This window comes from Erinaceus europaeus, chromosome 4, assembly GCF_950295315.1.
Source record: "Erinaceus europaeus chromosome 4, mEriEur2.1, whole genome shotgun sequence".
NCBI classification, from domain to species: Eukaryota; Metazoa; Chordata; class Mammalia; order Eulipotyphla; family Erinaceidae; genus Erinaceus; species Erinaceus europaeus.
Genome location: NC_080165.1, coordinates 145,621,596 through 145,639,628, shown reverse-complemented (window position 1 = coordinate 145,639,628; position 18,033 = coordinate 145,621,596). Strand labels below are relative to the sequence as shown.

Genomic DNA, 18,033 nt, shown 5'->3' with positions numbered 1-18,033 from the left:
CCCCACCCCAGCCTCCGCAGATCTGAGAAGGGGAAGGGTCAGATAAAAAGTGAGTCTAGAAGCTTAAGACTGGGAGTGATCCACCACTCCACCATCGACCTGACGCGGGCCATGGCTTCTCTCCCAGACTCGGGCAGGGTCCAGGTGGTCTGGGATCTGGGATCTGGGATCTGGCTGCAGCACGTGTGAGAGCTGGCGCGAGTGACTTCAGTCGTCACCTGGCTAAGGATTCACACACAAAGAATATGTTCTATCGATGAGCTATCTTCTAGTCTCCTCCAGAAAAACTCTGGAATCACACAGCTAGACAAGAGATGTGTGAATTATCTGATGTTTCTGGACCACTGGTTTTTCAAAGGAGGCATCCAAATAAAGATTCATGAGATTATCACCTGACAGGTTCAAGACACTGAGCCACCTTTGACGACTTCATCAGGGAAAATGAGGGCACACTGTTTTTTCTCCAGTGTCAACTTCTGTGACTTCACTGTCTGGAGATCAAGCTACATGGAAAGGTGAATGCTTATTCCCGGAGAACTGTGACAGGATATATATTGGCTGCATGCTGGAGTGGTCTCTCAACACAAAAGGAACCAGGAATTAAGCCTCCCATTCTTAAATAACATTTATTATTTTTGCAAAGAAGTTTCTTTTTTCTTTTTTTTTTTTTTTAATGTGAACATTTCCCAAGTTTATTTAAAGATATACTGGTTATGGTTATAGGAGCAAATATCACCAAAGTGCTATATATGAAGTATGTCCAACTACAATTCATAAGTATGTCTATGACTCTCAACCCAGCAATCTAATATTCACAAATGTATTGGCTGTCATTTAGCTATTGACCCAAACATGCTTTTTTTTTTTTTTTTTAAATATGCCCGCACAAGGTGGAAAAAGAAACACACCAAGGGCTTACTAAAAAGAGAAGCCTAAAAAAGATAAAATCCCCGCGGCAGTTGTGCCGACTGGAGTCTGTGGGCAGGAATCGTGTTCACATGGGGAAGCCTTGTGCCCGGCGGCCTCTCTGTTGTTAATGGTGTGAAAGCCCTTGAGGTTTTCTGCGGCTGTCAGAAGGGAGTGGGGAAACCCCACTTATTGAATCCAGTCGATGTTCAGGCATCGTGCTATAAACGCAAACATATCTGAGACTTCTTCTATCACTTTGGCTGTGGGCTTCCCGGCTCCGTGCCCTGCCTTGGTGTCTACGTGGATGAGCAGGGGGTTGCTCTGCTTCCGGCTGCGGCCCACGGTGTACTGAAGGGTGGCGATGAACTTCAGGGAGTGAAGTGGGACCACACGGTCATCGTGGTCGGCCGTGAGGAGGAGCATGGACGGGTACTGGATGTCGTCTGCCTCGGGCAGCTTCACGTTATGCAACGGCGAGTATCTGAAAGGCGAGAGTGCTCTTGGAGTTACTCGTTCACTAGGATAACCAAGGAGGGCTGGTCAGCAGTAACCTAACCTCACAACCGCTCAGCTAACACGTGCAAAAGTAACCATTGCAGACTCTGCTTATACAGGTCACTGGCTGGGGCTGCTGGGAAGGTGTGTCATTTATTTGGTCTCCACTGTGGAAGGCGCTATAGAAGAAACCCACAGGGTTGTTGGGAAAAAAAAACAAAACACAAACTATAGACACACTCACTATTATGAGCTGAGTACTTTCACTGTCTTCAGACTTCCTTTCACTGTTACTAAGTGGACTAATTGTCTTCTCTTTCTTTTCTTATTCCTTTTTTTAACCAGGGTTATCACTGGGGTTGGTGCCTACACCATGGTTTCACCATGTTCCAGTGGATTTTTTTTTTTTTTTTGAGACAGAGAGAGACACTTGTAGTCCTGCCTTACCACTCATGAAGTTTCCCCTCTGCAGGTGGGGACAGGCCTTAGCCCACAGGCGCAATGCATGTGCTCTACTGGGTATATTCACCTGGCCTAAGTGTCTTTTTAAAACATTAACCGTGGATATCGTAAATACGAGCTTTGCTTTGTTGAAGAATTTAAAATCTATAATGTACAGCAGCTTTTTGTCTCTTCACTTTCTTTCCATAAACCTTCCAGGCTTAGTTATATAGTCTCAGAACATGCATCTTCCTTTCTGCATCTAGTTTCCTGTCTGAAAACCAGGGAATGTGGGATGGGCTGCTGACCACATGCAGGCTCTCCTAGTTCAGTAGAAAAAAACCCCAATCTTGGCCAAAAGAGACACAGCAGTGTAGGGAAATGCCATCTGAGGCACAAGGTGAGTTTCCAGGTAACTTAGTCAAAAGCAGAGTTGAGTTAAACAGTCACTGTGAGTGGTTCAGTGAGAGAAATATGTGGTAGTTTCCCACGTTAATGAATACAATCAACAGGTTTAGAATCATCTGGGAGGGTAAGTAATCAAACGGAGAATTCTGCCCTGTTAACCAAGACAAGGCTTCATCGCAGGGCTCATTTCTTAGTAAATCAGAGGGTGGCAGTGTATCTGCGTAAGAGTGCTTTCGGATAGGCCCCAGCTCATTCAATAAGTATCTGTTGTAAGAATAGTTTCTTTTTTGGCCCCCCCCCCCCCCCAAGACTTAAGAACCATATTTGAGAAGCTCTACAGAAAAAAAAAGGTGGTCTGAGAGGTGGTGCAGTGGATAAAGCATTGGACTCTCTCAAGCATGAGGTCCTGAGTTCAATTCTCAGCAGCACATGTACCAGAGTAATATCTAGTCTTCTCTCTCCTCCTATCCCTCCCAATAAATAATAAAGTATTAAATAAGATATTAAAAAATGGTAGGCTTTGTTTTAGCAATTCCCAAATTTGAGACTACATTTGGGGGGGGAAGGGTTTGCATCCTGAACATACCAGAAGTTGACAGGTTTGAACTGCTCTCTGAAAAGCCTGGTCACATAGGAGTAGCAGGTGAGCACCCTAAGACCCTTAATTTCATCTGCTCTATTTCTACCTTTGGGTTCCTGTTTAGTAAACAATTTGTCCTGCTTTGTATCTTGCCACCAAGTTGCAGATGCTACCATGACGCCATCCTGACTTCCCTGGGGCAGACGTCCTCACCAATATGTCCCAGAACCCCACCTCTCCAGAGCCCTGCCCTACAAGGGAAAGACAGAAATAGGCTTGGGGGGATGAATTGACATGCTATGTCCATGTCCAGTGGAAGAACAATCACAAGCCAGAACTCCCGCCTTCTGCACCCCATGAAGAATTTTGGTCCAGACTCACAGAGGGATAAAGAAAAGGGGAGGGGATGGGATATGAAACTCTGGTGGTGCAAAGTGTGTGGAATTGTACCCTGTTATCTTACAGTCTTGTTAATAATTATTAAACCACTAGTAAAAAAAAAAAAAGCAGGTGAGAAAAATACAGGCTTGTGTAGGTTTAGATTTTAGAAGCTGAAGTAGGAAAAAGCATAAGCATTTTGAGTGGAAAAATAAAACCAAACTATTTATAACTCTTTTTTTATTTTGCTCTCAAAATCTATTTAGAAGCATCGGGCTCCACTCACTATTTGCCCTTTTCAAATGCTTTAAGTGGGACCTCACTCTAAGTGCATATTTTCTGTATACCTTCTTTAAATATCAAGTTTTTACTAGCATGTATCAGGGAGGCTCTTTGTGCATTCAGAAGTCACGGCTTTGATAGTAATGCCACCTGTCCGCCTCTAGAATTGAGTCATCTAAAACACTTCATTGGAATAAAAGTGAATCTTCTCTTTTTGCCACCACTGGGGCTTCATCACTGCAGGCTGCCTTTTACAGAGAGAAAGGGAGAGAACATAGCACTGCGGTTTCCCCAGTGAGGGGTTGGGACAGTGTGCTTGAACCCGAGTCACACGCAACGCCACCTTCCCAGGGAAGCTATCTCACGGCCCCTCAGCTGAATTTCTAAGAGGAGACTTAGCCACATGAAACACGTGAAACGAAAGGTAAACTTGAGAAAACTCAAGTCACTCTACTGAAATTATGGCTGGCTGTGAAGATCGAGACGGGGGAGAAGCTTTTGTTGGTGCTCTGAGAGGCATTCCTGAGTGAGTGACAGCCATCTCAGCTGGCGGGACCCACACAACTCTACATGTGGGGAGAAGTCCCAGAGGAGTGTAGCCTCAAGTCTTCAGCATCAGAATGTTTGGCCACTCTATCACTTCTCCACCACCCTGTTTGTTTTTGTTTTTTTAATACTTATTCCCTTTTGTTGCCCTTGTTGTTTTATAGTTGTAGTTATTATTGTTGTTACTGATGTTGTTATTGGATAGGACAGAGAGAAATGGAGAGAGGAGAGGAAGACAGAGAGGGGGAGAGAAAGACAGACACCTGCAGACCTGCCTCACCGTTTGTGAAGTGACTCCTCTGCAGGTCGGGAGCCAGGGGCTCGAACCGGGATCCTTATGGCAGTCCTTGTGCTTTGCGCCACCTGTGCTTAACCCACTGCGCTACCGCCCGACTCCCAACTCTGTCGCTTCTCAACAAAGTGTTCTTGCAGATACAAATGAAGGACACTGTATTGAACATTTCAATAGTATAAATAATGTAATATATTAATAATTTCAAATGTATCTGGTTATACTGAATGTACAAAATCCATTTACTCACAACAGTCCTAGTTTTTATTCCTTTTTAAAAATATATTTTTATTTATTATTGGATAGAGACAGAAACAAATTGAGGGGGGGGGAGAGTTAGAGAGAGAGAGAGAGAGAGAGACAGAGAGACAGAGACAGAGACACCTGCAGCCCTGCTTCACCACTTGTGAAGCATCCCCGCCCCTGCAGGTAGGAACCAGGGGCTTGAATCTTGCACTGTAGTGTGTGTTCTTAGTCAGGTGTGCCACTGCCTGGCCCCTAATTTCTTGATGTCTTCATTTAGTAAAGGAATTCCCATGGCTCAGGGGGTGGTGTGGTGGCTAAAGCACTGGAGTTGCAAGCATGAGGTCCTGAGTTCTATCCCTGACACGGCATATGCCACAGCGATGCTCGGCCTGCCCCCCAGATCTATCTCACTATATAAAACAAATCTTAAAAGAAAATTTCAAATATAGTGATAAATGCTAATGTTACCTGTTTGTGTAAGTTTCTGATTGCTGTAGTAAAAAGTGAACTTTTTGGGAGTCGGGCTGTAGCGCAGCGGGCTAAGCGCAGGTGGCGCAAAGCACAAGGACCGGCGTAAGGATCCCGGTTCGAGCCCCCGGCTCCCCACCTGCAAGGGAGTCGTTTCACAGGCGGTGAAGCAGGTCTGCAGGTGTCTATCTTTCTCTCCTCCTCTCTGTCTTCCCCTCCTCTCTCCATTTCTCTCTGTCCTATCCAACAACGACAACAACAATAATAACTACAACAATAAAACAACAAGGGCAACAAAAGGGAATAAATAAAATAAATATATAAAAAAAATTTTTTTAAAAAAGTGAACTTTTTTTTCCCTTTTCTTTTCTTTTCTTTCCTTTTCTTTTCTTTCCTCCAGGGTTATTGCTGGGCTCGGCGCCTGCACCATGAATCCACGGCTCCTGGAGGCCATTTTTTCCTCCTTTTGTTGCCCTTGTTGTTGTAGCCTCGTTGTGGCTATTATTATTGCCATTGTTGATGTCGTTTGTTGTTGGACAGGACAGAGAGAAATGGAGAGAGGAGGGGAAGACAGAGAGGGGGAGAGAAAGACAGACACCTGCAGACCTGCTTCACCCGTGAAGCGACCCCCTTGCAGGTGGGGAGCCGGGGGCTCGAACCGGGATCCTTACGCCGGTCCTTGCGCTTTGCGCCACGTGCGCTTAACCCACTGCGCCACCGCCCGACCCCCAAAAGCGAACATTTTAAAACAACACAGACTTCTTAGCTCACAGTTCTGTAGCCAGACACCTGTTGGTTTAATGGGCTCTCTGCTCTGTCTCTGGAAGCCATAAGGATGGCTGGACTCTGACCAGAAAACTGTGGAGAGTTCTATGTGGGAAGACAGAGGTCTTATTTCTTTGGTTGCTGGTTGAGGGTTGTTCTGAGACTCGATAATCCCTACCTGATCACATTCCTCTATCAGAAAAGCAATGGTGGGAGGAGTCCTCATACCCTGATTGCTCGGATCTCACTTTCTTTTAACTCCCACCAAGACAAAGGGCTCTCCCCCCTTTAGGGCTTCATACCATTTGACTGGCCCCATCTGAATGCTCCAGAATTTTCTCCTCTTCTGAAACCAGTAGATGAGAAGTTACCACTCCAGGTCAACTTTTTCAGATAGAAAGACAGAGAGAGGTAGAGAGACAGAAAGACACCTACTCTATTTTTCTGCGCCCTGAGGGCTGGACTCAAACGTGGGTCGTACCCACAATAAAGCAATTGCACTATTCAAGTGAGCTACCTAGCCGGCCCCTGGGGATCAATTTTAAGACCATCTGCAAATAGTCTCTTCAAAGCAGTACTGAGCTTAGCGACTGATTCTAAGGGTAGAAATCCTGTTGGGAGCCAACCATACATTTTAGTCTGCTGTTTTCAAAACAGACATGTAGCTTTTATTCCTCTAAGACTTAGCTGCCAACAGCCTGCGATTCACTGACACACGTTCCCGTTCTATGGGTTCTGGATTATATTCTTATAGTAAAGCCAAAGAAAGTAAGATGCTACTCAGACAATCAAGAAGTAAACTTCAGTACCTGCATAACTGGACTGTCTCGTGTTTAAGGGTCAACTGAATATTCCTGACACCGAAGGTAAGCAGAGGTGCGCACCCTTTTGACTGTGTTCATTGATAGATAAAACCACGAGTGGACTATGTTTTCATGTGAATAAGAACAACTTACTTGATAAGCCACTCAAAGTGTTGTTTGCTGTCCGAGCACCCGTAATCAGTGGTCCAGGCGTGGCCTATGGTGTATTTATGGAATTTCAGCATGTCCATCACTCCAACTTGGGCGATAACACAGCCAAAGAGATCAGGACGCTGATTGGCACAAGCCGCTAAAAGTCAAGGCAGGAAAGGCAGTGCGTTACTAAATATCAAAATAAAACTGAAAGAAACTAAACTTACATGCTTTCAGAACTCAGCTGCCTTTTTGCTTAGAAAACAGGATGGCACCTCAGAAATCACTTGCCAGTGTCACACAGGCCTTCCCCGCCCTGCCACGCTCTCTGAGAAGCGGGATAGCCTCATCAGGAAGTATTCGCTCTTGAACAAGTGGGTTAAATTTGTCATGGTTTAGTATATAAGAATGTTATCAATACTATTTCTACATGTAAATTTATTCTGGACCTACTTATTTTTCCCTCTGTGGGAAAATATTGAAGGTCCTATCATTTTCCAGATAGCCAACTCCACACAGATCTTGCTTTCTTTGTACCATTACTTTTTTTTTTTAAGTTTTTAAATAATTTATTTATTTTCCCATATGCTGCCCTTGTTGTTTTATTTTAGTTACTATTGTTGTTACTGATGTTGTCGTTGTTGGATAGGACAGAGAGAAATGGAGAGAGGAGGGGAAGACAGAGAGGGGGAGAGAAAGACAGACACCTGCAGACCTGCTTCACCACCTGTGAAGCGACTCCTCTGCAGGTGGGGAGCCGGGAGTTGGAACCGGGATCCTTACTGTACCATTACTCTTATCCAAGTGCATATTGAGAGCTGCCCACACCTCTGAAAACCCCAAGAGTGTGAACTAGCAGGGCAGAATGAGTCAAAATCCAGTCCTCACCCACTAAGAGGCCTCCATTTGAACCTCCATTAATAGTCAGCCTCTTGGGAGCTGTGTAACCTTCCTTGATAAGATATTCAGCAGCATGTTGGAAGTCGTCAAAGCAGTTTTGTTTGTTGGCTAAGATCCCACCTAGAACGCGCCAAATGAAGAGTTAGTTATCCAACAAACCAGCCAGCCAAAAAACACACAACAAAATGTAACAGTTGGACTAAAGGGAAATTCAAGTGATGACCACGGCACAGTTCCAACTACCGATCAACATAAACAACTTAGGAACAATGGACTAGCACAACATGTCTCAATTAAAATCTTATTATTCACTGCTTTTATTTGTTGCTGCTGTTTTATTAGGAAAATGATCTACAAGATAGGTGTGGTCACCTGGGTATACCTTCTCATCTTTCTGTGGTAGGTCATTCCTACCACCAATCTAGGTCATACTCCAGTGTACTGCACTGGGTCCCCACCACCAACTCAGCGCCCGCGGCCTAGCTCACCCCTATCAAATCCTTGGCCAGGCTTCAACAGATCATACTTCACCCAAGTATTAACCTCTGTTGTGCCTTTCTTTAAGTTCCACCTATTATGGTAGATATACACAGTAAAGTTCATTACACATCACACAAATTCATCAGCCGTTCCACAAATGGCTAATCCACACGGTGGACTTTCTTCTTTTTTTTAACAAAAATTTTTATTTATTTATAAGAGAGCAAGCTACAGACTGACTGGAAGACTTCTCTGGGATGGAATGATAGTGGGACCTCACACGTGTCTAGCATAACACACTACACCAATGGAGCCATCTCCCCTGTCATTGGATTTGTACTGGTCTAGAAGCCTTCTGCAGGGACAAGATGATCTGTTAGGTCTGAACAATAAGTAACAATAAGCAGATAGTAACTTAGCGGGGAGGTGGTACGACAACAGGGCTGCTCATTCATGCCTCTCAAGTTTGAATGAAGCAGTTCTCAAACATCTCCTTGGTGAATCTGAGCTTTGCTATCCGGTCATAATTTCAGTTGTATAAAACCAACCAAAGAAGTTAGAGAGGTGCATTTGCAGGGTCTCGGAATAGCTAAAAGGCCAAAAGTCAAGGGAACGGATGTCTGAAATAACTGCCTATGAAATGAACAAAAGGCAGACACAAGTCTAATTAGATATTTGAGATTAACCACTTCTGCAGAGATTCAATTAAAGATGAAGCAGTGCTACTGAAGAGGTTTTTTCATATCAAAACAAATGTTATTAACTTTTTAATAAGAAGTTATCGGTGAATTAGAATAGCTAGAATTACTTAGTTTCCTGGAATAAGATCATTCTGAATCATATGACTATACTTGTAAAAAGAGCATTAAGTTTTAAACTCAATTAACAGGGTAGAATTTAAATTTATTGATATGTTCCGTACATTTGGCTCTAAGGAGGCAAGGGCTATTCCTGGCCCCTTTGTGGCCTAAATTTGTACTAAATGTTTTAATCAGTCTGAGCACAGACAGTCAACTTTTGCCCAGGTCAAGTTCTAATTGCTCCTCTCACCAGAGCTTTTGGATGACAAGTGATAAAAAGAGGTTCAACCAGGATCAACAGTCTCTCTACCTATCAGCCTATAGTGAGCACCTGCCAATCAGAGGAGGTTTCACGGATGGAAATAGAGGTTCTTTGAGAAGAGAGTCACAAAGTCAGCAACCCAGGCATATGGGTATGTGCCAGAGGTAAGTCAAAAAGGTCCAGGTTTGGTGTACAAATTTGGGATTTCTGAGCAAAAACTCCAGGCATGTGGAGTTTTAATTCTCAAGTGATCTTTTATTAGCTATTTCTCAGCATGATCTCATTGTGATTTAATTCTAACATTAAAAAAAAAATCAGTACAAATGACACAGTGAATTCAAACACACCAACAACTGATCAAGTCTCGCGAGATGACATCTGGGAGCAGCTGAGCTAATGATGACTGTGGTCTGTGTGGTCCAACTGTCAGGGCCATTTATTCTTGCTAAGAAGGGGTGCACGCTGCATGTCCAGGGCTGAGCTTTGGGCCTTCCCTATATCCTGACACATTAAGTCACTTATTCAAATCTCTTTTAGAGATTTACCCCTGTCTGTGAAAGCTTGAATGTGAACTCAGGTTTGGGAAGGCAGAGGAGAACCAGTGGATGGGATGTACCAGTCTGAAGGACGGTCTCTCCTATTCCCACTGTGGGAGCAGACTTCTCTTGCCTGGCTGCTCTGAACAACTCCAATACCTCCAGGTCCCACTGCTACCAGTCAGTCTTCTTATTCAAGATGCTGATGCTGCAACGTGGGAGAAGCCTGGAGCTGGTGGGAGTGAGAATGCTTTCCTGCTCTCCTCTCCAAGGACACAAGAATAGAACCACGAGGAATATCTTCCTCAGACTGTTGCCTATTCAGGCTGAGGGGGTGCACTTCATAGAGGAGCTAGGGCTCTAAAAATAAAGATTATGGGCACACCGTGCACGGCATCAGGGGAAACTCCATGATGGTGGCATGATGCTGTAGTTTCTCTCCTTCTCTCTATGCCCCTCCCCATCTCTATCTGAAATTAAAAGGGAAAAAACAAGTGCCTGCCAGGAGCAGGGAACCTGCTCATGTGTAAGACCCTAGCACCAACACCAGCCAACCAAACAGATATTATCATTAATAGAGAGAGAGAGAGAGAGAGAGAGAGAGAGAGAGAGGGAGGGAGGGAGGGAGGGGGGGGAAGAAGAGCTGTGACAATCTTGGCAACAAAACTTAGTAGTACAAATGCAATAGATTTATTTAATTTTTTTTGCCTCCAGGGTTACTGCTGGGGTTCGGTGCCTGCACTACGAATCCACTGCTCCTGGAGGCCTTTTTTTTTTTTCTTTTCCATTTTGTTGTCCTTGTTTTATCATTGTTGTGGCTATTATTATTGTTGTTATTGATGTCATTGTTGTTGGACAGGACAGAGAGTAATGGACAGAGGAGGGAAAGGCAGAGAGAGGAGAGAAAGACAGACACCTGCAGACCTGCTTCACCGCCTGTGAAGCGACTCCCCTGCAGGTGGGGAGCCGGGGGCTCGAACCGGGATCCTTATGCGGGTCCTGACGTAAAAGCAATTACGTAAGCAATTAAATAGATTTAATCAACTGGAAAACAACAAGTCAGAGGATGAAGATTGACTCATCGAGACCAGAAAGGAATGCACCTGTGTCTGGACGGCTAAAACCTACACAGGAGAGTCACGACAGCAATTCTGGGAGGATTCTGTGCCTCTGAAGACTGGGAAAATCAGAGGAGCAGAACTGAGGTAACGACAACCGGAACAGAAAACCTCTGTTTTCCGTATCTCTTTTATTCTGAAGTCCATCTTGAAATAGCCCCGTCGTAAATAATGTAAAAAGCCAAGCTAGTAGGAGAAAGCATAAATACCAAAAAGTTCCTCTAATACTCACTTCTGGGACTGAGAGATAAAAACGTACCTTGTGCATCCCAGAAGACAATAATTCATATGACAGTCTATGAGGAATGCTCTTGGGAAAACACAAACTTTGTTAAAACAGATAAACGGCAGAGGAGAAAGACATCTGAGTGGTGGCTGCATTGTGGACGAACAGCTTGGCAATGTCCATCTGTCTGTCCAGAGGCATCGCTGCTCCTAAGCCCCTCAGTTCACTTACACAGAACTGGGAGCCTGCCGTGCTTGGGTCGGTAGACAGGAAGGACCTTACCTTTGTGCCATGTCTCTCCATATTCCCCGCCTCCTCTGATGTTGGCCACGGCGAGGACACCACCCATGTGTCTCACAAAAATAAGCCTAGACACACTAGGAAGCAGTAAAAGCAATTGTTTGTTAATCACTGAAGGGTGATGTTACCAGCCTACATCTTTTAAAAACAATTATCCCTCAAACTATTTCAAGAGAAATATTGCCTTAATTGAAAAGCTCGCTATTGTGTATTACTTGATTAAAGTGAAAAGTAGACTTTATTATTATTATTATTATTTTTAAAATATTTTATTTTATTTATTTATTCCCTTTTGTTGCCCTTGTTGTTTTATTGTTGTAGTTATTATTATTGTTGTTGTCGTTGTTGGATAGGACAGAGAGAAATGGAGAGAGGAGGGGAAGACAGAGAGGGGGAGAGAAAGATAGACACCTGCAGACCTGCTTCACCGCCTGGGAAGCGACTCCCCTGCAGGTGGGGAGCCAGGGGCTCCAACCGGGACCCTTACACAGGTCCTTGAGCTTCGCGCCACCTGCGCTTAGCCTGCTGTGCTACCTCCCGACTCCCTCAGATAACCTTATTCTGCTGAAGACTCAAGACTAGCTTGCATGGCCTACAATCCCAGACCAAACATGCTCACAGTTACCACAGTTTGTGCTCCACCACCAATAAACAACAAGCAGACACTATATCACTAAATATCTTAGAAAAACAAGATTTTGCAGACTGGTCTGCAGCTTCTCTCCACTGTTGGGAGTGGATGAGAGATACACAGACATGTAAGAGGGTCCACTCTTACCTGTAGTTGGGGGTGATCGATATATTGAAGCCTCCATAGCCGTACAGGAAGGCAGGGTGTGAGCCGTCCAGTCTCATGCCCTTCTTATGCACAATGAACATGGGGATCTTTGTACCATCTTTACTAGGATAGAAAATCTGGAGCGAAAGAAAGCACAAGTAGTCAATGCTCTCTTCAGGACACAGAAGCCAGATGAAGATCTGCCGTCAGTGAAAATGTGATGCGGAGGTTTTTCAGTTCTGCTGGAGGCAGCGTGGGGAAGAGACACGTGTAAGGGCTGCAGCATCCGAAGGCTCCAGTCTGAATTCTGACTGGAACAATGGAGCCAGGCGGCCATGGCCGGTCGCCTGTCCTCATGCACGGGGCCGTGACGCCCACATGGCAGGGCCTTCACCAGGCACAGAAGAACCTGCATTCACTCCCCAACTCCTCATTACTCCTCCCTGCACTGGGAAAAGGCAGATAAGGCCACCCTGCCACACAATCCAGTCTGGGGAGTTATCTCTTTTAGAAAGCAAAGTCCACATTCAACTTGTTCTCTAAATGCTACAAGACTCAAGTCACCTTCGTTTTTCTCTGTTTTTCTCATTCCAACGTCAGCAACAACAAGGCCTATCAGAGAGCAGACGAGGACTAACACAGAAGTCCTATTGCTCCTGGTTTAAGCAAAGACACTTTCTTCAGTCCTGAGTAAAGCTCAGCAAAATCTTTCTGAATCTGCAGTGACCTCAAACTCAAGTGTAGACATTCTCAATAGTCATTAGTTTTTGGAAGAATGAAAAGGGAGCATTAACTGGTATTCAAATCCCAAGGCAAAGAGTAAGTGGCAAGACACCAGAAGTTCATAATGTTGTTTTTTTTCTAGACCAAAAATCTGGAAATAGTTTTTATTGTGGGGGCAAATGTGTTTTTCTACCTCAACGAGCACCGGGAACATGCCTCAGCTCACACATGTCTTTCTAACCCCACCTGCTACGCTCAATGGCAGAACCCATTACACTTAGCACTCAGCCTTCCAAAGGTTTTGAAGGCAGCAGTTCTAGAACACTGCCAGAAAGTCCTTGGAAATAAACAATAAGGGGAAGACAGTGGTGCAGAGGTAGAGGAAGAGGAAGACACTATAAAGCCACAGTAAGTGCCCAATATAGAAGCACACAAAAAGAATTTATTTCTGACTTTGCAGAGAAGCACCAAGAGAGGCACAGATTTGACAGGAGCAATGGGAAAACACTCTACAGAGCCTGCAGTCGTGAAAGTTTTTATTGAGAGCTATCAGTGCTAGTCACTAGTAGAATCTGTGTGGACAAGCACACACCAAATATACCACAACCCTCTTCTCCTAAAAAGTGAATTTCAATAGCATCGTAAAGACCTTACACATTTACCTCACAAATGAGATAGAAAAAAATGCTTTAGAGAATCCTAAGGAAAGCAATTCAACTTTTAAAAGTAACTAATTAAATTTAAAGCAGCTTTTGGGGGGAGGGGGGTGGGCTGAGCAGTGGTGCCCCTGGCTGAGCGCGCGCGCACACACACACACACTCTCTCTCTCTCTCTCTCTCTCTCTCTTTACCACGTGCAAGGATCCAGGTTTAAGCCCTGGCCCCCACCTGCAGGAGGGGAGCTTCAGGAAAAGTGGAGCAGTGTTGCAGTCTTGCTCTCTCCCCTTACTCTCTCATTTTCTCTCTGTCCTACCAAATAAAAGAAAAATTAAATAAAGAGAAAGTAAATATAGAGCAGCTTTGAATTGTGTACCTTTAAAAATATGTTTTAATCAACGATTACTTAACAGATACTTAACTCATTAACTCATAGGCCCTTCCGCTAAATCCCTTAGGTTAAAAACAAACTACTGAGGGGAAAAAAGGTGGTTTACATTTACATGAAAGCCTACCATATAAGAAATGACCCACCCTTCTTAGCAAGTGTGACTTTCCAGAGATCCCACATACAAAGCCATTTCACACAGGAAGTATGGCAGGGCACTAGAAGGCAGGTCAGTGTGGTTTCAAATAGATGAAGTCAAAACATCTTTCTTTAGAGGAAAAAGAGTAAACACAGTAAGTCAAGGGAACATTCTTGCCCTTCAAGAGAATGACATCTGCTATGAGAAGATCAGTTACCTCCGCTGAAGGGACTCCTTCCCTTGGGATGAATACATTTAGGGATACAATCAATTTTTTGCCAAGACATTTGAAAGTGTGCAACCATTCCCAGTCTTGTAAGCAAGCAACCTCTGATCTAGTTCAGAGGGGGAGGAGTGGGTGGCGGGGGGTAGGGGTGGGGCTATCTGAGGCAGACGCCAGGCTCTCCTTATTGCCACTGACGGATGTGCTCACACAGGAGGAATGAAGGTGAATTGCCAAGGGCAGGCCCTTTAGACAAGAATGTCGGGTGAGGGCGACAGCTGCCTAATTTTAGAGCCTGGCAAGTTTAAAGGGGAATGTGCACACAAGGGTGTCAAGTCTGCCTCTTGATCAGATGTGACAGAGGCTACTCGTGAGGCCTGTGTGAAGTGTGGCAGAGGCATCTGACACGGAGCAGAGCTCCGGAACTCCATGATTGATTCAAACAGGGACCGAGACATTCTACAGTTAATGGTATTGCTATGCTTTCCTCATGTTTGGGAGCTACTCTCTGCCCTAATCCAGCTTTCTAGCCCTGTTCTCAACTCTGACACCATCTTCCCAGACATTTTTAGTCCATCTGCATGTTAGCTATCAGGCTCAGGCAAAATCACTCAAGTCACAGGCCCCTTAAAACATAACTAAACTAGACTTCGAGCTTCTTCCCACACGATGACCCCGAATTTCATCTGCTCTATTCCTAACTGTGGGTTCCTGTTTATTAAACATTTTTTCCTGCTTTATAGATCACTACCTTTCAGCCACCAAGTTGCATATACTACTATGATTCCATCCTGACTTCCTTGGCCAGACGACCTCACCAATGTGTCTTGGATTCTCACCTCCCCAGAGCTCTGCGCCCTATTAGGGAAAGGTAGAAACAGGCTGAGGGTATCGATCCACCTGCCAACATCCATGTCCAGTAGAGAAGCAATTACAGAAACCAGAACTCCCACCTTCTGCTCCCCATAAAGATCTTTGGCCCAGACTCCCAGAGGGATACAAAATAGGGAAGTTTCCAATGGAAGGGATGGGGAATGAAGCTCTGGTGGTGGGAACTGTGTGGTCTTGTACCGTTATCTTACAATCTTGTTGGTCATTATTAAATCATATATATATATATATATATATAAATAGACATCCTGTTACCCAAAGGCTGGGTAGAAGGTAGCCTTCATGGTCCCAGTTACCTTGTATGAAGAACTCTGAGGACTGCGGTGGCTGTGCTGCACATTTCTGTGCTGTGCTGAGGTTAAAGATACTAGCCTAGCATTACAAGGTTGTGATCTCGTCTATTTTTGAGGCATTTAACTTTGGAAGAGGAGCGGGAGGAGCTTAGGGGTCACCTTTGGGCAGCACATCTAAAAGGCACGTTCTAGTCCACACTGCTTTAGCTCCCTACTCAAAGGAGAGCTGAGCCCAGGTGAGACTACAGTCCTAACTTCTTGTAGAGTGTCACGACAGCTGCAACGTCAGCCTATACAAAGACGTGCTTCTATTTTTGGTACATTTCTTGCGTACCAATGACATGCCAATAATATAGTCTTGGCAGAAATGTACCAGGGTCACTCAAGGCTCCGTGATTTTTTCCTGGGGATAACAAGTCTATTCCAAAACATCAAAATGTTGGCCAGAAAGCAAAGTAGAAAGTGGGAGGACTGAAGAGGGGGGCGCTTCACTGGGTAAGCTGTGCACCTTGCCGTGCGCATGGCCGGGTTGGAGTCTTAGCACCGCATGTGGACAGCTATGGCAGCACTGGGGTAAGGTCCAGTGTGGAGGCATGCCTCCCTCTCTGTCTTATCTCACTTCTGTCTCTAAATGAAAAACGTTGGACTGGAGCAGTGAGATTTCATCAAAAAAAAAAAAATGAAGCGGAAAATTCTGAACAAAGGGCAACTGTGCTCCAAGCACAGCTGGATCCTGTGAAGTTTTGAACTTATTCGACTCTAGAAGTAGCTGTGTTTTCACATAAAAAGCTATCTACAGTTATGCAGGATACAGATGACTTGACTGAAATGACGGCTTGACAGCATCTAAAAGCCATTTTCAGTTTTCCTTAGAGTGAAGGGCATATTAGATTGTAGCCATCCAGAGAAAGCAGCTGCTGCTTCCCCTCCTCCTGTTTTCCCTAACAGACATGGTTTCCTTAATTCCCTTTTGTTGCCCTTGTTGTTTTCCATGTCCTTGTTGTTGGATAGGACAGAGAGAAGTGGAGAGAGGAGGGGAAGACAAGAGATGGGGAGAGAAAGACAGACACCTGCAGAGCTGCTTCACCGCCTGTGAAGCGACTCCCCAGCAGGTGGGGAGCCGGGGGCTCGAACCAGGATCCTTACGCTGGTCCCTGCGCTTTGCACCACGTGCGCTTAACCCGCTGCACTACCGCCCGACTCCCTGATGACTCTGCTCTGAGGCTTGCTACCACGAGGTTCAGGTGCTGTCTGGGAGCCACCTGTGTTTGGGCTGCGTGCTGTCAGGGCAGCAGGATGACTCCATTCGGGGGTTACAGCCTCTGCAGTGTTTACAGTCAATAAACGCTTGTTGAATGAATCAGAAATGCATATAAATTGCTGCGTTATTTATTTTTTTTTACTTTATTTATATTTTTGTCTCCAGGGTTACCATTTGGGCTTGGTGTCCACACTACAAATCCACTGCTCCTGTGGCCACTTTTGCCATTTTACTGCACAGGACAGAGAGGCGAGAGAGACAGAGAGGGAGAAAGACACCTGCAGACCTGCTTCACCACCTATGAAGCTAACTCCCTGCAGGTGGGGAGCCGGGGGCTCGAAACGGGATCCTTACGCTTAGTGCTATTTGTGCTTAACCCGGCGAGTCACCGCCTGGCCTCCTAAAATGCTATTTTAAAAGTTTTTAGTACTGATTTTAGGAGTGACTGTGCTTTATAAGATGACAAGGTATAGTCCCATCTCGCAGAAGAGGTAAACAAACAGTCTCTCAGGACTTTGTGGCCACGGTAGCCTTGATTGTAGGAAGGTAAAACGCCATCTTTCAAAGCCCCAAATAGCTACACCAACCTGCCTCAGTTCCCGAGCTTCACTGCCATCTTGGATGTCTTTCACAAAGCAACTTATCCCTGCCTACTTATACGGAAGCCTTGTTTTCTAACAGGACTCTTGCTTCTAATTTTTGGATGCCTGTTACCAGAGTAATCTCGCTCTAAATGTGTGTGTGTTTATATGTAAATAATAACTGAGTTTTCCTTAGTTCTTTCTTTAGTTAAAATACATGTTTTTTTAAATTTTATTTTACCTGACATGTCTAAAATGTATATAGTTCTTACTGTTTAACAACATTCTAAGGGACACACACACACACATATATTTTTTTCTCATTTTAATTCTCATGAGGGCTGTATCATGGATACCCTTATGGGGATCCTTATGGAAAGTATCTAGCATGATCTGCGAGGTGGCGAAATGGATAAAGCACTGGACTCTCAAGCATGAGGTCCCAAGTTCAATCCCCTGGCAGCACATGTACCAGAATGATGTCTGGTTCTTCCTCTCTTTCCTCCTACCTTTCTCATGAATAAATAAAATCTTAAAAAAAAAAGTATCTAGCCACAGTGATATATATTTACTAAATGGTGGGTAAGGATTTGAACCCAGGCCACCTAGCTCCAGACGCCATGACCTCAGCCACTGTCAACAGAGATCAGCAGGCCATTCGCCTGGCGGAGTTGCTGCGCCTTCACGCGTCTTCTTTGGAGCTGTGTCTGTT

At 44.8% G+C, this 18,033-nt stretch overlaps 1 protein-coding gene across 2 annotated transcripts in view; it reads right to left on the bottom strand.

Moving 5' to 3' along the window:
- Positions 1-607: 607 nt before the first annotated feature.
- Positions 608-18,033, bottom strand: part of PREP (prolyl endopeptidase) — a 105,204-nt gene continuing 87,778 nt past the window's right edge. For both annotated transcript variants that reach the window (XM_060190699.1, XM_060190700.1), the window contains 5 exons: positions 12,167-12,303; positions 11,371-11,465; positions 7,655-7,786; positions 6,767-6,923; positions 608-1,390 (listed from right to left, as the gene is read on the bottom strand). In XM_060190699.1, the coding sequence (XP_060046682.1) occupies positions 1,096-1,390; positions 6,767-6,923; positions 7,655-7,786; positions 11,371-11,465; positions 12,167-12,303 (816 nt within the window). In that variant the 3' untranslated portion in view covers positions 608-1,095. The remainder of the gene's footprint in view (positions 1,391-6,766; positions 6,924-7,654; positions 7,787-11,370; positions 11,466-12,166; positions 12,304-18,033) is intronic.